This window comes from Mus pahari, chromosome 9, assembly GCF_900095145.1.
Source record: "Mus pahari chromosome 9, PAHARI_EIJ_v1.1, whole genome shotgun sequence".
In the NCBI taxonomy this organism is placed as follows: Eukaryota; Metazoa; Chordata; class Mammalia; order Rodentia; family Muridae; genus Mus; species Mus pahari.
Window position 1 is genome coordinate 40,436,240 of NC_034598.1, and position 24,902 is coordinate 40,461,141.

A 24,902-nucleotide genomic window follows, 5' to 3' on the forward strand; every position below is an offset into this window, starting at 1 on the left:
AAGAAAAATAATAAACATTTATGGTTACATGTTTCACTACTCAAGTCTTTCGTGAAAACAGTTTAGTACAAATATGTCATGAGTCCTACAGACACTCATTACTAGACATTTATACTTTAACAAAAATCACTGAGCAAAGGGTCTCCATAAGGTGAGGGCACCCTGAGGTGCGCCTATGGCCTGACCTCTAAGAAGTAAATCCTACAGTGCTGCAGAGGCTGAGGAAACCGGGCCGCTCACTAGCATAACCCTACTCACAATACCCGGGACCAGGCCCCAGGGCCCCACTGCAGGGGACAGGAGAGACCCATCCCTCCTAGCCTACAGCCAGCGCACGCACCTTCTTCTGTTGGGCTCTGGAGCTGCTGCTGGTGGCACAGGGAGCGGAAAGTGTCTTCCTCCTGCCAGATGATCCTGTGCAGGGTGATCCAGGGCAGCACAGAGGAGACGTAGGGCTCCTTGGGCTCCTCCTGCACAGCCATGCTGCAGTCGATGACCTGGCAGAGAGCACCGGCGTACCACAACATGGCAGCCTCCTCAGGCCTCCTGACATGAGCCTATGCTGTAACAGCTGCCGGGGAGGTGAGGCATGCTGTCTGCCTACCAGTATCCCAGTTTGTCATCAGACAGACTCCCAGAATGACCAATGACAATCTCATGCCACATGCAGTTACTGACCATGGTGAGGGGACCTAACACCCAGGGGAAGGCAGACATGGAGAAGCTATGAGCTATGTTGGCATATATAGACACTACCATAAAAGTAGGAGTGGCAATAGGGTTTCATGCACAGGGTGAGCAGACAGAGCAGACATAAGCCCTTAAGGCTTCCAGGTAAATGACTGTGGTATGCCTAACACCCAGAGAGGGCAGGGCATGAAGGCATAGGACACATTCACAAGCCAGGATCCCAGAGGTGGCCTAGAAAAGCTTCAGCTAAGAAAACAAAGAGGAAAAGCTGGAGATCCGTGCACCTTGGCACACGACCCAGACAGTATGTGAAGGGATGGTGACTAGACTAAAAAAGTACAAGGTACACGAAGGACTACTACAGGGCTTCCACAGCTCATCAAAGCATTGGCAGGTACCTAGACTATGGCAGAACAGAATGGAGGATAAAATAAACCTAGAGGAAGGAAGCTGCGGTTCAGCAGGACTTACACATGGCCAAAGTATGAGTTTAGAAGAAAACAGAGGGCACTCAATCAAGATTACGTGCCCCAACGCTGGCCTGGGAAACACGGGGCATTGTGGCCAACCTAAGATACAGTACTACCTCTCAACTCGAAGTTCTAGGGTAGCTATCGAGAGGAATAGGAAAGCCCGGGAAGTAGCCAGATCTGGACTCTAGTTCTCGCTCTGCCTCTTGGCACACTAAATGCAGACAGAACCTCCACTCTAAGCCTGCCTCCGCACCTCGGGAACAGGATGTCTGAGGATCTTTGTTATACCAGTATTACATCAACTCTAACCCCTAGACAGAGCAGCCCCAGAAGGTCTGTATCTGTGGGCAGCTGCCTCCTCACTCCACAGTCCTAGCCAGAGAAGCCAACGTGTCCCTCTGGGGTACATAACGCGGTGAGTAGCTATGAACCTCAGAAGGGCTATCAGAGACTCGCCTGCTGAGACAGCACAGGATGAAGAGCTGATTACCTGAATGAGGTTGTTGGTGAGGCGGACAAGGCCAGTGGTTGAGGATGACTCTTTAAGGATACTGCCACTGCTGTCTGACGACAGTGCCTGCTCGATGCCTAGCAGCAGCTGGGTCACTGTGGCCACCCACTCTTCCTTGGCTGCAGATTCGCTTGAGTTCAGCATCTGCTGGACAGCTTCATTCAGAGCCACATCAGAACATTCAAAACACTGTCTGTGGTCCTTCAGTCGCAGCAGTGAGTCCTGAGCACAAGAAGCAAAACAAAACAAGGGCTGTGCTGTCCACTTGACACACCACACTGGGACCTCAGGTCTGTGACTGGGGGAAAACAAAGGACAGGACCAAAGACCCCGGAGCAGCCGCCACATAAGCAGTTCCACACAGCCTTGAGGCATCTGAAAGAGCACACTGTCACTTGGCTCCAGTGACATTATGGCAGGTCACCCACCCGGGAGCTTCTAGAACACTGTTCTACTTTTGTGCCTAATCCTCCCATTTATAAATCTGGGCCTCTGTGAACTGGACCATGGAGCTGGCAAGTAGCAGACCTGAGACCAAGTGACTAATTCCCTGTGTTACTAATCTAACCCTAACCCCTAAAACATAAATATTGTATTGCTGCTTCATACTGTGAATGTCTGATATGCAGGATATCTGACATGTGACCCTTGAGAAAGGGTCACTTGACCCCCAAAGGCATCTTGAGGGTTGAGAATCACTGTTCTAACAGAACATAAGGCTCTAGGCCAGAAAGAACAAAAAAGCAGAAGACTAGCTGCCAACTCATGTTGAAACCAAATTACCACTCTCTGTGGACAATACTACCACATACCTAAACAAATAAACAGAAAACAATAAAATGAAATAAGAACATCATTAAGAGACTGGGTTCGAAATAAATAGGCAAAAATCAATAGGGTTCTTACAAACCAACAATGTACAATTAAAAAGTATAACTAACAACCCAAAATAGCAACATCTAAAAATTAACTGAACGAGAAGGAACTATTAGCTATACCGAGGAACATAAAAAGCAGCTTGCTAAATTGGGAGCTCATTTTTGTGTCCTATCCCCTCACCATGAGAAGGATTCCAACTTTGATGCTCAACCCCAGAAATGCCAAAGCAGCCAAGTTAAAATATGTAAGCCATTTAACATGTCCACCACTGTGGGTGAGCAAGGGTGGGTATCCCTTCCCCCCTGCTGCTGACATCATGGCTCCCTCCTCCCCTCAACATCCTTCCTGGCCACTGTCAGGCACTCTGAGGAACACCAGCCTCTATGTGGAGAACCTGAGCAGATGAGCACTGTCCCAACCGAGGAACAATGACACAAATGCACAGTGAAGAAAACCACAGCCATCTAGCAGCAAGCATGAACAGATCCTGACAACATAAAAACTGAGAGCATTGCATATAAAAACAAAACAAAATTCAAGTCATGATTTTTTTTTATTTTTTTATTTTTTTTGGTTTTTCGAGACAGGGTTTCTCTGTGTAACCATGCCTGACTGAAGCCATGATTTAATAATAGCAAATGATATATATGACATATTGGGGCGGGGGAGATCCAATGAGGAAAAAAAATCTCTCTCAAACCATCTCTCTCCTCCCTCCAACCTGGCTGAGAAGAAACACTTGTTCTCACAGCTGCACCTCTTCGGTAGTTCCCAGTTCAAGCAAGGTAAGGATTAAATTAACACCAATGAAGAAGAGGCTGGAATCTTACTGTCCTCCTTCTGACCCAAAGGGGGAGACCCAACAGATAAATGTACAGGTGGTCTTAGTGCATAAACCAGGAGACAGAGTCCAGGCGTGCTAACAATGACAGAGGATATCTTAGCCATTCTTTCCTCCTGTGGTAAAACTGCAATCACACGGAATAATAAAATCTAAACTCCTAGGTTCTAACACTATCCCAATCTTGACCATGTCTTTGGCCTGGCACCATTTTCGGTGGAAGGCTAAGCTCCCACCTGTCTCTTCTGGTGACTGTCTTCATCAGTGAAGGCAGTATAAACATGGGTGAGACCCAAGTGTAAGCACCTACCTGCAGCAGAAGCAGCTGGGCAGGCCTCTCAGGAATGGACGTCATAAACTCCAGGTGTTTGGCTCGGTCAAACCCACTGGTACACAAAGTGGGCCGGAGCAGATGTACCACAGCCTTGTAGTCACCTGCCTCAAACAGCCGCTGGATCTCCTCCAGGGACTGGCACCTTTCCAGAGACTTCAGGTTCTTATCAATCTGAAAAGGATCCAACAGTGCTGTTGGAGGGGGGGGGGGAGGAGAATCCCTCACCTCCACAAACTCGGCCACTGTCTGAGTCATCCCATCCCATCCATACTCCATCTCACCCAAACTGTAGGCTCCCTCACATAAAACACATCAGCGTCCACACAATGCAAAAAGGTTTACATTAGCTGGGCGTGGTGGCGCACGCCTTTAATCCCAGCACTCGGGAGGCAGAGGCAGGCGGATCTCTGAGTTCGAGGCCAGCCTGGTCTACAGAGTGAGTTCCAGGACAGCCAGGGACTACACAGAGAAACCCTCTCGAAAAATCAAAAAAAAAAAAAAAGTTTACATTAACGCCAAGGTATATTCAAATCTTTAAAACCAACCCCACAGCCACTGCAAAAGCAGAAGGGTTCTCTAATAGTACCAGTGCGAAAGCTTCATGGTCACAGTTCAGCAAACCAGACGAGCCACCACGGACGGCCCAAGTGACAGAGGGGTGAGGGGTGACACATTATTGACTCACAGGACCCTTTCCTCACAAGAAGCCCAACGCATCTTGGCACACAGGCAGCAGAGTACCTAAAACACTCAAAGGCAGAGGAATCTAAAAGCTACTTTGAGCCATGTGAACCCATCATAGATGAGGAACTGCAGCAGGCAGAGGGAGCACAGAGAGAAAAGCGAGCACAGACAAGGAGCCATCAGAAGCTGCCTGGTACACCGTTTCTCCACCCCACAGCCAGGTCAGCAGGGTCTGCACCACTAGCACATCCCTCCATCTCTGCTAGGGCAGCTGTTGCTCGAAAGACAGAGGAACAAGTACTTCTACACCATGCTTGTTCGAAGCTTCCACACTCGATGGTGGACAAGCTCCTTGTCCTGCTTTACTCCCCTTCCAGGACCTTCTGCTCAGCACGTGGGCATCTCTTATTCCACAGGAGCAGATCAGGTCTGGTAGATCTGATAGATCAACACAGAATAAGGCTTCCACCAAGAAAATACCATTAGAAGCTGCCACTCACTTCCTCCAGAGAGACAACGGAGTCATTGTGAAGGTTGGGCAGCCGGATGACGATGTCACCTTGCTCAGTCCCTGCCTTGGCTTGGATAGCACTGGAGCTCTGCAGTATCTCTGTGCAGATATCGTAGTTCTCCAAGGCTTGTTCCATGTCTCCCTGCTCAGAAGAAAAATAAAAGTAGAGAATTAATTGTGTTATATCAGGTCCCACACATTCCTGATCTAGATGCAGACATCCTTAAGTTGGTTTTTGCTTATTTACTTAAAGACAGGGTCCCATAGTCCAGGCTGATCTGATACTAATGCAGGCTGGCCTTAAACTCCATCCCTCTAAGTGCTGGGATTACAGACATGTGTCACAAAGCTAGATTTTATACTCAGTATTGCTATTCTCTTACTCTACCCCAAAAAAGGCTTTCCAGAAAGTGGGGCTAACCAAATATTTGTTGACTGAGTAAGTGAATGAGCGACCTGTACCTCAATTCTGTGAAACGCAGGATCACTAACCCATGTCACAGGTGAAGACACCAATGCCAACTCAGCACAGCCAGATGTCATGCAGACCAATGCCTGTCCTACGTGTAGAACCGACATCCTCCTTCACATTAAGTGTGTTGCTTCCTTCAGACCAAGCTGCTGCAGCTGCTGAGATCTGGCTGTCTTTGACACAGTCTTTGATACCAATTGATGGCACTGACTGGTACTGGGGGACTGCCAAGTCACTCCGACCTTCCCAGGTAGGCTCTAAGGAGAAGCCTCCTCAAACCCTCACAAACAGATGAGTTGTTCCTTTTGGAGAGCTCTATTCCATTCCTGATACTTGCCTGAGCTTTCTCAGGAAAACAGAAAGGGTCAATCGAGGCACTCTTGAGTAGGGGTTGCTAGGGAACAAAGAATCCCTCCCAAAGCTCTGTGGTGGGCACTGAGGTGCTTTTCAGAATAGCAGCCATGTTTGGGCTGCTGAGATGCTCACAGTTCCCCACCATACCCCATGTCCTCAGACCAAGCCCAGTAGGGCTATAGATGTACATTTCTTCAATATCACCAATTCTCTGCCCTCCCTCTCTGTGATGGCATGGGACTAACCTGTAGTGCCAAGAAACGTGCCTTCAGCCAGTAAACACGGACAACAAACTCCAGCCAGCTGTCCTCAAACAGGTCTCGCTGAGATGATGCAAATGACAGCTGCAGGAGGTCACCCAGGCAGTGGGTGCCCGGGAAGTCAGGCCCAAACCTACCTGTCACCACTCCAGCAGGGCAGTTCCGGGGAGACACTGAAAACCATCAGAGCACTGTGAGGCCCTCATGTACACCATCCCAACACCCTCCTGCCCCAGAGGCCACCTCCAGCCCTCCCATGACTACACACTCTGAGTCGTCCTGTGAGCAGCAGGACAGAGAGGAGCTCAGTTGGTACAGGTGCAGAGACCAGGAGAGCTGCGAGAACAGGGGCCACTAACTTTGCTGACTCAACTCTGAGCTCATGTGCACTCTGCCAGGTGGAATCCACCAGACAGATCTGAGAGAACTGCTGAGACACACTCCAAAGCCAGCACTCTAGCTCCTCAAGTCCCAAATAACTGCAACAGCAGTGTGCCACACCTGCCTCTGCTGCTGCCTTCTAAGTGCCGGGGATTTACCAGAGGTACTTAAAAGCCATCTCGGAGAAGACATCCACACTGCAGGACCCAGCACCCACTTTAGCTTCCCTCAGCCTTCTGGGGTTCAGAAAATCCCCACACTAAGGAGCAGATGCATCTTACCTGCGGAGCTTCTGCCTTTGGTCAGTAACCACTGGTCCAGTTGGAGCTCCATGCAGGAGAGAGACATCAGCATCATGTCCTGTAGGACAAGAAGCACAGGGAGCGATAAAATATTTGCCAAATAATGAAGTGGCCATCTAAATTTAACTTTTTTTTTAAGGACAGGGTTTCATGTATCCCAAGCTTGGCCTAAGAATGACTCTGCAACCAGTGGTTGACCTTGAACTTCCGTACCTCTTGTTTTCATCTCCTGAGTCCTGGGGTTATAGGCATGGGCCACCATGTTTGTTCTAGGGCTGAGAGATCGATCCCAGAGCTTTGTGCTGGGTTCAAGAATCTCAACTTTATTGCACTGCCACTAATAGAACCCTGGCTGGCAACAGAGTACTCCTTTCGGTCATTAGGGCTCTTCGGGGCACAAGACAGGTCATGAGATTCCTGCCTCAAACCACACAATGGCCCAAGTTCTAGACTCAGCCTTGAACCTGTGGAAGCTCCCTGTCATTGGCTCTCTGTACCAGACACTAGCCTTAAGAGGAGCCCACCTTGATGTGCTTGTTGCTGCAGTCCCTCAGCAGTGGGTTGGGCAGGCTGGTGCTATGCCTCCTCCAGCTGTGGTAGACGCTAAGGACGACATCTGCCAGCCCTGGAGGCCACTTGAGCAGAAACTTGTGGCCCATGCTCTTCAGATAACGCATCATGAGCTCCAGGAGGCCCCCGTTGGTCAGGTTCTCCATCAGGAATGCATGCACATCCTGCTTCTCTGTCCACACAGGGAAAACAACCTCACCAAAATGAGCAGGCCCTCCTGGGTCCAGTTTCTCTTCTCCTTGGAAGAGGACAGCTTGTGTTCGGCTTCCCCCACTCAATCTACATGAAGCTAAGGTCACACTGAAGTACTGATGCCAGGCTATCAGGGTTCAATGCTGGCTCCAACCCTTGTCAGTGGTGAACAAGCCTCTCAAAGTCGCATGTCTAAGATGAACACCAAAAGGGCTGGCCAGTGCTGCATGTGCAGTTAATGAGATCATATGCACAAAACAGTGTGTGGGACATGGCACACACAGAACAGATGTGATAACACACACTAAACTTTCACAGGCAAGCCTCTCAATCCAGTGTTAAGTTTAAGCCTCTGGAGCACAGCAAGTGTGCACCTGGATCCCTCAGCTGACCACAGGCAGCTCCTTCACCAATTTTTTAAAAAGATTGAATGATTAATTGATTTATTAATTAATTATATGTGAGTGCACTGTAGCTGTCTTCAGACACACCAGAAGAGGGCATCAGATCCCACTGCAGATAGTTGTGAGCCACCATTGGTTGCCGGGAATTGAACTCAGAACCTCTGGAAAAGCAGTCAGTGCTCTTATCCACTGAGCCATCTCTCCAGCCCCCTCCCCTTTATTCTTATAGACTTTCTCCAACTCTTATGAAACACCAGAACCACTCTGCAGAGCAAAACCAGGCAGGTCCCAGACTGATGGAAGAAAGACTGCCCGGCAGTGACTGAGCACACTGCCCATTCCTACCAGATTCCATGAATGTGGCCGAGTCAAAGGACAGGCGATGAGGTCCCACATTGGAGAAGCTCTCCAGTTTGGCTTCTGACTGAACTTCATAGTTATTAAATGGATCATCTTCCTCCTCAGGGTCCAGTTTTCTTAACCTACATAAAACATGCTAAAATCACGACAGCCATCCCACTCCCTGTGACAGAGCATCCCAACTCCTCCTAGTAGAGCAACTAAATCAAGCCAAGATAGCATTTACTGAAACAGATGGTGAGAACATCCACACCCAGGCCTCAGGAGCCGCTGCATCTCTCCAGATTTCTGTGACTGATCATTCCCCACACTTGTTCATTTATACCACCAACAGAAGGCTGCTGAGCAACAGCCATGTGCCAGGCACACAACCATAAATACAGGGAGTTCATCTCCTAGTTGGAGAGGTGGACCATGAACAGGGAAAACACAAACAGCCCACATTAGGACCAGCACCAAACAGTTGCTTCCGACAGAGCCACGGGGACTCTGCGTTGGAGAGCAGAATCAGAGGGAATGCTCTTCGGGCTGACAACAGGGAAGGGCTAAGCAGGAGCAGAAGCTTGAGACCAAGTACAAAGGCAAACACAGAGGTGCTGAGGGGCCTCGGGGCTGCCAGCATGGGGACACAGCACACCCATCCGAGCTCCTCACATTGCAGCACCACCCTACAGACTCTTCTAAGGACCATGTCTTGGCCACCCTTGTAGCACCTCTACAGCAATACACTCAGGGCACCTATAAACCCACATTTTCTGCATGTACACTCCAGCAAGCAAGCTGCTATACTGCTATAGGAACACACAAAGTTATCAATACTCGAACCTCACAGAAACGGACTCAAATACAGTAGACACAGCTCCACATATACAAGACAAGAAACAAGAGCCAGGCTATGACAGCGGGGCAAAGAGGAAGAGTCACTCACTCCATCACACTCCTTCACTCTTCCAAAGAGTAGCTGTTTCCTGTACTGCATCTCAGGAGAAACCAGCAGACCGCGCCACATCTCTGCCTTGGCCCTGCCTTAGCTGTGTACTAAACAGAGCCCTGGTTCTAAGAAGTGCACCCTCACGGGAGAGATGGTGGGAAGGGAACAAAGAGCAGTTGAGTGTATTGATATAAAATGGATGCATAAGTCTGCTAAAGCCTCTAGATTCCTCTTGCATGTCAGAGTCACTACTGATATAAACTGTCACTGGTCAAAATGAGATCTCTGGACAGAGTACTGATAAAACCCTACTCAATTAACAGTGGAGGGAGAAAGACAAAGACACAGGAGATGAGAGAGGAAATCCTGGCAAGCCAGAAGTATGCCCCCAGATGCTGTGGAGGAGAATGATGGACCAGAGTGCACTCTCCTGGGAAAGGAAAAGCAGGGCACCAAGAACCATGCCAACTGGCACAATAAATCCTAGAAAGGCTCAGGAGAGAGCACCGGGGGCTCCTAAAGAACAGCAAGGCCAGAGCAGGAGCTAGAAAAAAACAGGACACAAGTAGGGGCCCACGTCCTCCTGTTTCAGAGCTGGCACCTTCTCCCCTGAAATTCTTTGAGGAACATAAAGAACCAATAAAATGAAGGAGCAGGCTCTCCCTCCGTCTTCTCAGAATGCAATAGAACTAATAGCAATATAAAGCCAGGCAGGCACACATACACTGAAAGACAGGTGGCTTCCTTCCAGGGGTTTCCATAAGCATTTGCAGCGGCCTGAAGTACCCCAAGAAAAAGTGGGTATCATGACTACACGTCCCTGACTCATTCATCTTGTGAGAACTCAGGAAGCAGCCAGTCCCCAATGGATAAATCAGTCAGCTCCTGTATTAAGGAGGTGAGAAAAATCCAAGCAGTCAGTTCAGTGACAGCCTCACTCTGTAGTGAAGCGAACATCAAGGGGAACAAGGGAGGCACCGGAGGGGAGGGTGGGACTAGGCTGAAAAGCGCTGCTGAGAGAAAGAAGAGCCGTTTGCAGGTTCTATCAGAGAAACCACAAAGTGTCCAGTACCTGGACGGCAGGAACTTCACTAGAAGCCCCTGGAAATCCACTTTCTCTTCTTTTTTGCACTTGGTGTTTCGGACACGGGCAGACCTCCGCTTTGCTGTCTCTCCACTTTCCTCTAAAGTCTTCTTACGCTTTACCCCTTTCTTAGACTTATCTCCTCCAGAAACATCACCTTCACAAAGAATGACAATTAAACCATTGCACAATGGCAGGAAAGGGCCCATTGGTCCCCCCTTTTACAACCCACCAACACTGACATCTTTCTTCAACATGCAGCCCTGAGTCCCTTAATGGCCCTACCCTTCTGGAGCTGAAAAGACCCCCAGGTCAGAGCTCAGGACACTATCTTCAGTACTAACCAGCTGCGAGAGCCTCTGGGCCTGCAGTCCATACTCCTGGGATGGGCAGAGTGAGTGGCACTACCCACCAAATACCCAATGTTAGGATTAGAGCAAGAGACCCATGAATTATATAGAAAACAAAGGGAACTTAATCTCAGTCATGTGACTGAGGAAACCAACCAACCGTGCTACAGTCACTCTCTAACTGCCAGTGCTCCTTGTACAGTGGCAGAGAAATCAGAAAACTGCATGGGAACTTATGGTGCAAACTTTTTACAATTCCAGTAGTAATTAAAACACACTACCACACATGGCAATGACTTTAATGTTTTCTAAGGTCCAAGACCTAGGAATGCATATATCTAGCAAGACAGGAGGTCCAACAGCAAGGACATAATGATGGGAAGAGGCACCTTTTTTCTTTTGAGACAGGGTTTCTCTGTGTAACCTTGGCTATCCTGGAACTCGCTCTATAGACCAGGCTGGCCTAGAACTCACTGAGATCTGACTCCCTGATTCCTGAGTGCTGAGTTAACAGTGCCCCGTGACTGCCACCACCTGGCTAGGGAAGAGGCAGGTCTATGCCCTGGAGCCAGGCTACAGTTTTCTATGGAGCTCTGGTTTCCACTCAGGCCATTCTCCACCTCACTTCTTGAGACAGTTTTTCACTGGACCAGTGAGCTCCCAGGATCCTCCTCTCTCCACCTCCCCAGCACCAAGACTCTAGGTCTCTGTCACTGCACTCACTTTACCCCTTTCTTAGACTTATTTTCTCCAGAAACATCACCTTCCCAAAGAATGACAATTAAACCATTGCACAATGGCAGGAAAGGGCTCATTGGTCCCCCCCTTTTACAACCCACCAACACTGACATCTTTCTTCAACATGCAGTCCTGAGTCCCTTAATGGTCCTACCCTTCTGGAGCTGAAAAGACCCCAGTGACTCACTTTTTATATGGGTGCTGGGGATTTGAACTCCAGTCCTTATGCTAGTAAAGCAAGTGTTTTGTGTTTTACCAACTGAGCCACCTGGAGGCTAGAGCTCTCTCTCATTTCACTCAGGTCACAAAGACCAGCACCATGTATTTCCCCAGAGGTGCCAAGGCCTCCTGCTCTTGCTCCTACTGGGCTCACCATATGGGCTCTCAAGAACATGAGGCCACAAGGTCTGCTCACCCATAGGAGTGCCTGTGTCCAGCAGGCCGGGACTGTGCAGCGGGAAGCTGGCTGCGGTCACAGAGGTGTAGGACAACACAGGCTCAGCCACAGCAACAGTTGGATTGGTGCAAACAGGACTTGGCTGAACCACACTAACAGGTGTAACCACGACTGAGGATGCGAGCAGCTGGCTGGGATCCTGATAGTCAGACAGGTCAATCCTCTTCCCAAGGCTGGGCCTTGGGGGCTCACAGGTGGTGAGGTGACTGTACATGGCAAGCAAGCTCTCCCCAAGGCACTTCCACCTGCAGGGAAAGAAAAGGTCACCATACCCAGTCAGCACCTGGATACACTCAGCAGAATGGCTCACATGGCTATGACTTCAAAGAGCAGGGAAAGGCAGTCAACATTTTGACATCATTATAACCCTCAAAATACTGAATCCAGCATGTGCTAAAATGGAGAAGCCCAAGCCAGAGCAGGTGCAGAGAACCAATATCTTCCTGTTCCTCATCTCAGCAGAGACCCCTGATGTTCTGTTTCATTACATCATCCCCTACGAAGCAGAGATGCTGTCCCCAGCATCAGACCTGCTATGAAGGGCCAGGAGAAGAGCTCTATACCACAGTGGCAATGATCTGAGTATGGTGTCTACTGAGGGACAAGGGGTTTGGATTACAACACTGATGGCAGGACATGCTAAACTTAAAGTCTCAAAATGTAACGGCAGAACTTGTATGTACAGTATGTATGCTTGAGAGAGTCTCACTGCGGCACCCAGTCAGTCTCAAGCTCACTCTGCAGTACAATCTACCCTGGAAACCAGAGACCCTGCTCCAGCCTCCCTAGTTCTGGGATTTTCTATAATGTCAGAATTTTTAAAACAAAAATGAAATGTCAAAGCTTACTACCCCAACTCCAGTGTAGCACCAATACCAGCCCTTCCTTCCCGGGAGGGGAGGGCCTCTTAGACATCACGGAGCTCACAGAGGCTATGCTGAAACCCATCTTACAGAGGAACATCTCGTCGGTTCTGATATGAGCACACAGACTCGACTGTCAGGAAAGTCCACACTTGTGACAAACTCCAGGGTTCCAGGTCCCATCTGGCTGGGGTCTGCCAAATGCTAATGTTCCTTCCCCTTCTCAACAGACAAGACTGAGGAGGACAGGAGCATTCCCAGTGACTGGGTGAGCAGCTTACGCACTGGGCCTGCTTAAAAGAGCTAGGCTGCTTTTTAGGAGCCTACAAGCAGATACTGACTCCAGCTCTCTAGCCACTGTGGCTCCCTACCCCTCCCACCAGCCCCAGGTCTGGCCTGGGGCTTCTCCCTCCTGTGCTGGGAGTATCTTACCAGCCAACCTAACATTTCAGAGACACTTACGTGAAGAAAGGGATGGGCTGCACTAGTTTCAAGTCTGGTTCCTTTTCCCGCACGATCAATGCTTGCCTCTTCTTCCGCAGCCCCAGAGCCTCATCTACAATGGCCTGCGTCTCTGCTGCACTCACTGACACATCATGAATTGACATGTCACTAAAAGTGTATAAGATGGGGAAATTACAGTATTAAAGTCAGAGCCAATGCTAAAATTTCATAGACAGTGATACCCTTTAATTAGTAATTTGATATGTCCTGAACATAAATTACAATTTGACTCTGACCACAGATGGATGGTTATCAGCATTTGTATACCTACATACACTGGAAATCACAAAAGCCCTTTGTTCCTTCCACAGTTTACAACAGGGCAAAGAATTTTCCTATGTATTAATAGTTGTCACCTTTGTGTCTGAAAAGCCACAGGAAAGAAAAGATTGCCTGTTCCAACAAAGCCATGAAACAAATTATGTTCACCAAAATCAATGGTATCTTCAAAATACAGAAAGATGGGGGTCTCAAGGTCTCAGGTGACCACTCACAGCCTAAGATAAGACAATGCCTGTTCTCTTAGTACCCAGACAGTCCAGTGGTTCCACCAGGACGACTTCATACAGCCACTCAAGAGACTTAACGATCTCACCGAAGCATTAGTTCATTAAAGACATCAGTAATACTGGGTTAAGCTCATAGAGAACACAGCTGAGAGGAGTAGCCACTAGTCTCCAGCAGGTGAGCGCCAGGGGCCAGGGAACACCTGTCCAACAAGAAGGGTTTTCTGGCTGGAGAGATTGAGGAGGAACACAGAGCTCAGGAAGGGACAGAGGCACCATCAGAGAATGCAATGTTAAGGAGAAACTGCAAAACGGGTCAAGAAGTGGGGACGTGGCAGGTGAGGTGTCTGAGAAGTTTCTACTACTGCAATAAAACATGGCTGAAAATCAACTTGGGGAAGAAAGAGTTTCCTTCACTTAGACATCCAGATAATAGTCCATGACTGAGGGAACTCACACAGGGCAGGAACCTGGAGGCAGGAGCTGAAGCAGAGGCCATGGAGGGCGCTGCTGACTGGCTTGCTCCTCATGGCTTGCTCAGCCTGCTTTCCTATAGAACCCAGGATGACCAGTCCAGGGGTGGCACCAGCAACAGTGAGCTGAGCCCTCCCCCATCAATCACTAATTAAGAAAATGCCCCACAGCCTCACCTATAGCCTAATCATAGGAAGACATTTTTTCAATTGAAGTTCCCTTCTCTCTGATGACTAACTTACAGACATAAAGTAGACATAAAACAAGCAGCAAAGGAGGTTAATCCAGTCAAAGCCAAACTGAAGACACAGGAGGCTTACAACAGGGCCAGGGAGGAATGTGCCAAGGATCAGAAGCAGCTCTGACAAAAGGAACCTGAGAGGGAGAAGCAAGAGGTAAAGGGAAAGAGGGAGAGCCCAGGCTGCAGGGGCCTCTGGATGATACAGGTAGGCGGGAGCTTTGCTCTGGAGGCACGGCAGGGGTTGGCACATGATCAGGGAGTGTTTGGGATACTGAATTTGAGCAATACTGATAAAAAAAAATCTTGGCAGGAGCTGTGACCCTGAGTTCAATCCCTACCACCTAACTCCACCAAACTACAAGCAAACAGGTTAAAGTAAGCTTGCTGATGAGGGCGGCGAGGCGACAAAGCCCTGGCACTCAGGGACTCCAGTCACACACAGATCAGGACAGAGGAGGGGATGACAGTTGCTCCTGATGCTTTCTAACCACACCTAGTGATGTGACGTAGGCCTTACCACTTGAGAAACATTCGGAGGGAGTCCTTTCGGAGGCAAGGCTGCTCTTCAAAGATCTTCTCCTTGAGGACCAGGCCTTTGCTGTACCGGCAGTCTTTCTCCAGTGCTTTGCAGATGAAGTAGAGACATGCTAGCAGAGAAGAAAAAAAACAGTTTAGGAGCCAAGACTGCTTTCAGAACTCTAGCCTCGAGAGTTCTAGACAATGTTCCCACATTGGAATCAAAGAATGCACAATAATAATGGCAAGACAGCTAGTAAAGACTGCTGCGACTATAATATCTAGAACAGACCAAAACAGATGGCCTGCAGCTGAGGACAACAACCAGTGCCAGGAGCAAACAGACTATATGACCTTCCTGTACAGCCTTGACCCTGAGATTTGAGATTTAAAAACTGCTGCAAAAAATTACCTAAAGCACTCACAGGTTACCTATTAACTAATGGGAAAACAGCCTTGAAAATATCCGGACATCTCAGCTAGGAGAGTGACACAGTCACCCAGTGAGCCTAGAGCATCAAATTACCCCTGAACCTATACACAATGAGATTTGCCTTTTTTTTTTTTTTTTTTTTCCNAGACAGGGTTTCTCTGTGTAGCTCTGGCTGTCCTGGAACTCACTCTGTAGACCAAGCTGGCCTCCAACTCAGAAATCCGCCTGTCTCTGCCTCCCGAGTGCTGGGATTAAAGGCATGCGCCACCACTGCCCAGCATGAGATTTGCCTGCTTAAGTTCTGGATTTATCTGGAACTTTTCACTCCCTTTTCTATGTCTCACTTCTGTAATAGACAAAGAAATGTTTATCCTACAGATGCCTCCCTTTATATTTTAGAGCACATAAACTCTGTGGCTTAACAAGCCCATGGGTAGAGAAGAATTTTGCTTCAGGATGAATTGCACCTCTAGTATCACATACATGTGAAGTGAATTTCCAACCCATCAAGTAAAGACACAGCAAGGAGGAGACAAAACCAAAGGCCAAGACCAGGCACCAACCTACCAGCACCCTGATCTTAAGGCTTAGATTTAACCTTAGCTTCCAGAGCTATAAGAAATAAATGTCTCCCATAAGTCACTCAATGTGACAGGCATTCTGAGTTCAAGACCAGCCTGGAGGGCAGTAGACTTTCTCTCAAAAAAAAACCAGGACAACAGCCCAAAAGGACAATGCACAAAGGACACTGGAGGAATCCTCTGGAGAGCACCACATCTCTTACTGGTACCTCACTCCTATACTTCCAAGTACCTGCTAAATGGAGACTGGGAAAGAGAGCAATCAAGTAGGTAAGAACATCTCCATCCTCCCCCAGTTTGACAGAATGTCTACTAACATACCCAAGTCGGCTCTCTCATCTGCCCCACTTACTTGTGTAATCACTGAGGGTGTACAAAACAGTGATGAGATTGTCCAGGCAGGGCCAGTGGTCAGGATTACACCGAAGCCCTTCCTCAAAAGCATGGCGAGCCAAGGGAAGTCGGATGAGTCTCAGGGCCACGTGTCCAATTTTGTACCAAAGGTTGACGTCTGTGGAATCCAGCATCACTGCCTAGAAGCAGTGTAAGCAAAGGTACAGGTATGCACTTGATTAGATTTTTCACCGCACACACAAGGGGGGGATAAAAGGGACAAAGCATTGGTTCAGCTGCTTAAAATACCCAGGAAAGTAGCAAGGCAGTGTCCTTACTTATAACCAATAAAGCTGCCTCACTTTCCTGGAGTCACATGTTTCCAAGACGCAGAGCAATGACACATTAAAAAGTCACAGGAAACAGCATGATGACTCACACCTGTAATCCCAACACCCTGGAGGCCGAAGCAGGAGGACCGTTAAATTCAAGGCCAACCTGGGCTACAAAGTCAGTTTCAGGACAGCAGAGGCTGCATAATGAAATCCTTCTCAAGAAATACAAGTTACAGACTAAGCCTGCTTGATGCCCCGTGTCTGGCATCCCAGCAGTTGGGAAGAGGAGGAGGATTAAAGTTCACAGTCATTCTCCCTTCATAGCCCTCGAATACATGACAACTGCCTCACAAAACTTACTGTTTTAAAAATGTTACATGAGCTAATTTATTTAACTTAGAACATTTTCTCAACATACTATACTAATGGAAATATCTGCATGTTCCTTACATATTTAACAAGTAAGAAGCCAAAGAGGACTCTGGGGGAAAGCTCCGTTAGTAAAGTGCTTGCCTAACAAACACAATAACCCAAGTTTGACCCTCAAAACCCATATAAGAATGCTGAGCATGCCTGTTCCCAGGGCTGGGACAGTGGGGACAGGTGGATCTCTGAGACCTCCTGGTCAACTAGACTAGTTCCAAATGGCTGAGCTCAAGGCCAGTAAGAGACCCTGTACTAGAATAGATGGATGTGCTCCTGAGACTGGCACCCAACACTAACCTCTGGCATGTGCACACATGCATACCTGGGAGGGGTGAAGGAGCTGCTGAAAAGATGGCTCAGAGGTTAGGAGCACTTGCTGCTCTTGCAGAGGATAGAAGTTTGGTTCCCAGCACCTGCATCAGCCAGCTCACAACCACCTGTAACTCCAGCTCTGGGAGGCTCTGAGGCCAAAGGCATTGGCAAGGACCCACACTCACATACTCACACATACACACAATGAAAAACATAATAAATCTTTAAAATACATCAAAAGAAGTAAAAGGAATAGAATTCAAAGAAAATCCAGGAGTCTAACAGGATTCTAGAAGAATCAGAGGAGACCTTAGTCCACATCACTGTTCCAACATTCATTAGCAGAATAACCTAAGCCCGAGTCTTCATCACTGAAATAAGGATAAACTCATCCTTCTTTCAAGATGGTGTAAGATTGCATGGCAAGCTCTTGGCACACTATCTGGTACATTAGAGAGACACACAGAGATACCAACAGAAATATCACCAGTGCCACTGTGACTAGAGTGCACCAAATACAGCTGTCAGGCTCTTGTCTTCACACCTAAACATCACCAATGTTACCTGCTGTGTGAGTCTCCAGCCTCAGCCCTCCACTGCTTGGCTTACAGACAGGTACCACCATGCCCAGGGTTACCATTTTCCCCCTCTCATTAGCTGGATGTTCAAATGCATTAAAATAAGCCGCACGATGGTAGAAAACTTCACACAGTCTCTGCACTGAGGCCCGCCTCAGTCCCTAACCCTGCCTTCCAACCCTTTCTGTCCTCAAGGCCTTGGGTACAAGAACCTGACGAGCCACCACTACGAAGTTCTCTTCAGTCAGCAAGACCACGTCATGTCCCTTCTTCAGCAATTTCTGACACAGGAATTTTGGGTACTACCAACTCCATACCTCCAAATAAAATTCCATGGCAGTCTCCAGATCCTCTCGCTGGGCTGCCAGCTGGGCCAGGTTCTTATACGTAGAATATTTCAGTATCAATCCAGGGTGTTTCAGCCCTTCCTTCTCATCTCCAGATGACACTGCCTGAGAGAAGACAGAGGCAAAAGTGACACCACGGCCCTATAGCCACAGCAAGCGATAGATAGGATGCTGATTTCCTGCTTGAGACAGCCCAGTCCCACCTCACCTGGGAAATTAGGGTGTTACAGATAGTCCAGGCAGACCCAATAGCTCTTTCACATAAAGAAAAGCCAAAACAACAGGAAGCACTCTGCAGAAATTGGTGACTAAGAAAGACAAGGGGCCCTTCTCCATCACTGCTGCCATATCTCAATGCTCACATGAAAACCCAGCCTAGCCAGGAACCCCTATTCAGGGACAAGTGTTTTAAAAACAAACAAAAAAGATGGCTGGCTATGGCAGTATGTATTTTTAATCACAGCATTCAGGAGGCAGACAGAGGCAGAACTCTGCTAGCTTTAGGCCAGTCTGTGCACAGAGAGTTTCAGAATAGCCAGCACTCAGCATGCAGGAGGTAAGGGGAGGACAAGCAGTTCAAGGCTCGCTTTGGTTACATACATAGCCAGTTCATAGCTTTGGTTACAGAGCCAGTTCAAGACTAGCATGAACCACATGAAACCCTGTCTCAAGAAAAAAAAAAAAAAAAACAAAACTATAACCAACCAAACATACACACATATGTCCACATGTGTAAAACAGAGAGACAGACACTGAAAAGCACTGAGTAGGGAGTTATATGCCTATAACCCAAGCTTCTAAGAGAACCCTGAGTTTCGGGCTAGCCTGGACTTCAAAGTTAAGACTTTGTCTCAAAAAACAACAACAACAACCCCAGCCCGCAGCCCAGTGCCTCACCTCCCGCAGCAGGCGAGCCTCCAGGAGCTCATGGTAGGCCTTGGCAGACTCCTCAAACCTGTCATGCTTTTGCAGATCCAGGGCCTTGTGGTATAGGGCAAAAGCTTCTGCTTCCTGCAAACCAAGATGGAGATGTTTTCACACTACACAAAACCTGATCCTTTCAAATCAAAAATGTATGTAAAGGGAAGGCTATGAGGGACTGCTATGCTAAGTTAATTGTCACTACAGCCTCTATCGTCAAAGAAAATCTACTACTGAGTGTTCAGACCTCATTACTGGAAAGAGTCCTGTGCACATGAACACACGCACACACATGCACGCACGCATGCACACAAGGGGGAGGTCAGGTGGTAGGTAAAAGGCAACAACACAACGAGCATAGTTAGTTCTTCAGCATGACTGTCTCCTGAGTGAACCAAGTCCGACATGATAGAGAGGCAGCCATCTGCAGCATCCCATCCCCCTTACAACTCCACTGAGGACACGCCGGAATTCATTTCAAATGAATAGTAGGAACTCCCTCGGAAGCAGATCTTAGAGTGCATACCTGAGCCTCCTTTGTCTGGATTTTGTGACTTTTGAAGCTTCCTTCATGGTCATCCTCGATCGTGGAGCTGGCATTTAAGGCTGCAATTCGAATCTAGAAAGGAATTCAGAGGAATAGCAGCATAGTGCTCAGATGAATACAATTATGCTTCAGAATATATTCTAGGCTATGAAAAACGATGGAGACCAACAATCATCCAAGGAAAAAACCAGGATGAGAATCCGTCTATGGGACAAGACCCAACAAGAGTGGAGAGTATATCCGGGATACTGTCCACCTCAAAGGAACAGAGGCTGAGAGCCCCAGTTTCTGCTCAACATAGAAGACCTGGGTATTAGAGTAACAGTTCCAATAAAACATCAATTTTGTCTTTCCTACAAATATGACTTAAGACTTATAAGCAACAGCCAGACAAGCGTCCTCACCCACAGGTGTACCAACAGCCTTCCTGGAAGAAAGGCTGTGCAGGAAAAATGCCCCTAGCCCCCAGGAGCAGAGTGACAAACAACACTGTCACCAACAACTTAGGCAGGGATCAGGTCTTACCATATTCAGAGATTCAGCACCACCACGGAGGATCACTTCCCATCACTGGTGGAGGATGTGCCAGTTGACAGTCCCCTGCAGAGCAAACAGGACAAAGGGGTTCAGGAGGAGCCAAGAAAGGCACAGTGCTCAGGCCCACCCACCCGTGTCTGAGAAATATAAGGAAGGGAAAAACAAAACAGGAAAACAAACCAGTTTGAAGACTATAAAAGATGATGGGAGTGGTAACACATAGAGAAATTAGAACTTCCTATGTTGCTCCTGGAAATATAAAACAGCCCCTAAGTAAAACACATTGGCACTTCCTCAAAATCCCAGACAGAATTAGCATATGATCTGGAACTCCACTCCTATGCATCTACTCAGAGGAAAACATGTCCACACCAAAACTTGGTTATAAATGGACACAGCAGCATTATTCAAGAGCTAAAGCTGGGGCCACACAATACCCAAAAACTGATGAATAAACTGGGGAAAGTCTGTAAAGAGACAATGTACATTCATAACAAATATGTATACTACAGCATGAAGGAACCTTTAAAACCAAGCTAAATAAATGATGTCATATGTAAAACAGTCAATACTGTCTACATCCAGTTATGTGACGTATCTGGAATAGAGAAAATCGATCAGCAGGTAAGGAGAACACTGGCATCGGGCTGTGTGCCCTGCTCCAAGTTAGTCTACACTGTGTAAAATACAGGGTTTTAAGGCTGTGCCTGGCCCTCAGAGACTCTGTTTCACAAGCAGCTTTGACTCCCACTTTGAGAATGGAGGATGGCTATTCATGGTGGACATGTGAACCACACATCTGTCTAGTACAACCCATATAACACACAGATAAATAACAGTAGAAAGGTTGCCACCCTATAAATGTGTGGAATGACCTAGAACTGTAGGAGCACATGGACATAGTAAAGTTTTACCACAAAAGCTAGGCCCAAGAATGTAGCAGACATACCACACTAAGGGAAAAGGTTGGCACCTACCAACCCATCACTTGACCACCTGGTGTGTCTGGCAGGCCACTCCCAACTTTCCCAGGAGCTTCAGTTCATCTGTGTTCCAGCTACTGAGAACCTGCTCTCCTGTTTGTCTGGACTTTCTGTCCATGTTTCCATTTGATCACCCAGACCCAGTACTGGCCTTTCCCCTCTCCCCTCTGCAGCTTCGCTCTCAAACCCAGGACAACACCAGTCTCACTCCCAACAGCTTCCACAGAGTTGGACTATTTGTGTTTTATCAACTTCCTTACTTCTCAGGAAACCTCTTAAACTCTGCTGTGGCCTCTTAACCCACTCCCTATGAGCCAAGCATTCAAACACAAGAGTCTATGGGGGCCATACCTATTCAAACTACCACACCACACACAGATACACAAACACACACACGAAAATTAAAGTTTAGAAAAATCAAATCAAATAAATTGGAATGAAGAAATGGCTAAGCAGGTAAAGGTACTTGTCATTGTCATGCCTTACACCCCAAGTTAACTCCCTGGAACCCACAGAAATGGAATTCCCAAAAAGTATACTCTAACCTCCACAAGCAAACATCATACACACACAATAATATTTTAAATTCATATTTATATTATGTGTATGGGTGTTTTGCCTGTATGTATGTATGTGTGCTACATGTGTGCTTCTGGTGTCTACAGAGGCTAGAAGAAAGAAGGTATCAGATCCTCTGAGACTGGAGTTACAGACAGTTGTAAGCTGCGATGTTCAAGTGCTGGGAATCTCATCTGAGACTTTTGGAAGAGCAGCCAATGCTCTTAATGAGTGAAGCACCTCTCTAGCCACAATAATTGTTTTAATTTTTAAAAAGGTGGGTGAAGGGCAAGGACCAACACCCAAGGTTGTGTTCTAAGCTCCACATCTTTTCTTTTTTTTTTTTTTGGTTTTTCGAGACAGGGTTTCTCTGTATAGCCCTGGCTGTCCTGGAACTCACTTTGTAGACCAGGCTGGCCTCGAACTCAGAAATCCGCCTGCCTCTGCCTCTGGAGTGCTGGGATTAAAGGCGTGCGCCACCACGCCCGGCTGCTCCACATCTTTTCTATGGCAAGTTATATACATACACACAGATATGCGCACGTGCGTGCACATACACCTTTCCATAAACATCATTACAACCAAGAGAGTCCTGATCAAAACCTAAGGGCTGGACCAGCATTCAGAGCCCCAGCTTGTATCTGTAAGCCTAGAACTAGGGAGCAGAGACAAGAAGACCCTGGAGCTCTCAGGCCAGCCAGTCCAGCTCCTGATAAGTCAAGGTTCAGAGAGAGAAGTGCCTTAAAAGGTGGAACATGACTTCTAACATTCATCAATGACCTAAACATACACACACATATACACGGAAATATATACACAAACATGTATAAACATGCAAACCATACACACACATATGCACATATAAATACATGTGTGTGTACATGGTCTATTTTTTTAAAGATTTATTATTATATCTAAGTACACTATAGCTATCTTCAGATGCACCAGAAGAAGGTGTTAGATCTCATTACGGATGGTTGTGAGCCACCGTGTGGTTGCTGGGATTTGAACTCAGGACCTTCGGAAGAGCAGTCAGTGCTCTTAACCACTGAGCCATCTCTCCAGCCCTGGTCTATTTATTATTCACTACCATCAGTAACAAGAAGGAAGAGCCATCTGTTTAAAATTCAACTCCAGCAGGTATAGTGGCCAGCAAGCAGGAGGACTCTAAGTAAAACCTGAGCTGTATAGAGACCCTGTCTAAATTAACAAAAAACGTCTAGGTAAAAGCGAGTCAATCTAAAACAAAAGACACATAACAACATGTAAAAAGTAAATCATCTACATGAGAAAAGTCATATAGTTATTTTCATAATCAGACAGCTTAGCATTTACAAGTGCGTGCTGTGTTGGCTGCCTTGGCCAAGGACCAAGGTTTAGCTCACATATCAGATGGCTCACAACCACCTATAACCCAGTTCTATGTGATCCAGTGCCCTCTTCTGGCCTCTACAGGTACTGTATGCTCATGGTGCACATACAGACAAGCAGATACACAATAAGGTATTTTAAAATAAATTTACTTCTTTAGATTAAAGAAAATGACCAAATTCAATAGCTATGAACAACCAAAAAAAATTGAAAAAAATGGAAAAACAATAACAACTTCTTGTCATGAAAAAAAATAGAAATGAATACGTTGGTCCTAAAGCCAAAATAGTATTTAATGGAAAAACCCTACACACCTTCCTACTGCTCTCAGGAATAGTCAGGATGGCCACTATCTCTGATACTATCCACAACTGCACTAGGATGATCAGTCAATGCAGTGAGAACAGGAAAAGCAAACTGAGGTTTAAGAATGGGTATAAAGGCCACATTTAATCTCACCACTGTAACCTCAGCATTGGAAGGCTGAAGCAATAAACTGTGGGCTCCCAGCTAGCCTGGCCCACATGGCAAGATCCTATCTCAAAAAAAAAAAAAAAAAATAATAATAATAATAATAATAATAATAATAAAGAGTTGACTAGAGAGTAAAAGTGTTACTAATTAGGTGGTGGTGGCATATACCTTGAATCCCATCATTCTAGAGGCAGAGGCAGGTGGATTTCTATGAGTTCAAGGACAGCCAGCCTGGTCTACAGAGTGAGTTCCAAGATAACAGGCAAGATGACATCAAGGACCATTTAGAAAAAATAAAAATGTAAGACTACCTAAGTACAAAGTGAAAAAAAATTTAAAAACCTGCTAAAAAGGAGATAAGCTTTATCCAATATTATAAACACAAAATATAACACATGCTACATAAAGACTTAATGGTTGAAACAAGAGGTTCCCGTACATGCAGCAGCAGAGAGATGAAGTCCAGAATTACACTCAAGTGTGTATGTGCTGTGGTTTAGGGTCAATTTCAGTGTGTTCCCCAAAAGGTTCCTGGGCCTCAGTGGGGCAATGCTGACAGACAGTGTGACCTTTAGGAGGTGATGCTTACAGCAAACGCCTTCACCGCTGTGAGACGGCTAGGATGATAAAGGAACAGGAGTTGGGTCCCTGAAAACCACATGGACAAAGCTGTCCTCTGAGCTCCAATGGTGCTGCGGCACTCAGGCCCCACACACATCTCATACACAAGATAATCTACCAGTTAATCAAACACTGTTTTTTAAGCTGGGACTGGAGGCCTGTCATCCCAGCATTCAGGAGAAAGAGGAACCTGAAGGATGGTTCAAGCTCAAGGACATCCTGGTTTCACAAAACTTACTTCATCATACGCTTTACGCACACAGCCTGAAGATAATTTTACATAAAATGTTTAATAATTTGTGAAACAAAGTATCATGGTACAGAATTTCCAGAGTCATCTCTGCACTCAAAAGTTTTGGATTTGGGGGAAATTAAGATTTCCAGACTGGGATGCTTAATCTGTAAACACTTATCAATTCCCAGCCTAACTGTTGCAGTTTTCTAAGAATAACACATTTTAAATTCTCAAGTTTCCAACCCCCACCCCACCCTTTTTCTTCTTCTTCTTCCTTCTTCTTCCTTCTTCTTCTTCTTCCTTCTTCTTCTTCTTCCTTCTTCCTTCTTCTTCCTTCTTCCTTCTTCTTCTTCTTCCTTCTTCTTCTTCTTCCTTCTTCTTCTTCTTCCTTCTTCTTCTTCTTCCTTCTTCTTCTTCTTCCTTCTTCT

At 46.9% G+C, this 24,902-nt stretch overlaps 1 protein-coding gene across 3 annotated transcripts in view; it reads right to left on the reverse strand.

Annotated features, from left to right (window-relative positions):
* Cabin1 (calcineurin binding protein 1) overlaps positions 1–24,902 on the reverse strand; it is a 110,091-nt gene that overhangs the window by 83,016 nt on the left and 2,173 nt on the right. For all 3 annotated transcript variants that reach the window (XM_029542698.1, XM_021204736.2, XM_029542697.1), the window contains exons 2-18: positions 20,221–20,295; positions 19,675–19,767; positions 19,125–19,238; positions 18,198–18,332; positions 16,249–16,429; positions 14,884–15,013; positions 13,104–13,253; positions 11,737–12,023; positions 10,222–10,390; positions 8,204–8,340; positions 7,217–7,434; positions 6,672–6,750; positions 5,995–6,182; positions 4,913–5,065; positions 3,705–3,899; positions 1,654–1,896; positions 341–497 (exon numbers count right to left, since the gene is read on the reverse strand). In XM_029542698.1, the coding sequence (XP_029398558.1) occupies positions 341–497; positions 1,654–1,896; positions 3,705–3,899; positions 4,913–5,065; positions 5,995–6,182; positions 6,672–6,750; positions 7,217–7,434; positions 8,204–8,340; positions 10,222–10,390; positions 11,737–12,023; positions 13,104–13,253; positions 14,884–15,013; positions 16,249–16,429; positions 18,198–18,332; positions 19,125–19,238; positions 19,675–19,767; positions 20,221–20,223 (2,632 nt within the window). In that variant the 5' untranslated portion in view covers positions 20,224–20,295. The remainder of the gene's footprint in view (positions 1–340; positions 498–1,653; positions 1,897–3,704; positions 3,900–4,912; positions 5,066–5,994; positions 6,183–6,671; positions 6,751–7,216; positions 7,435–8,203; positions 8,341–10,221; positions 10,391–11,736; positions 12,024–13,103; positions 13,254–14,883; positions 15,014–16,248; positions 16,430–18,197; positions 18,333–19,124; positions 19,239–19,674; positions 19,768–20,220; positions 20,296–24,902) is intronic.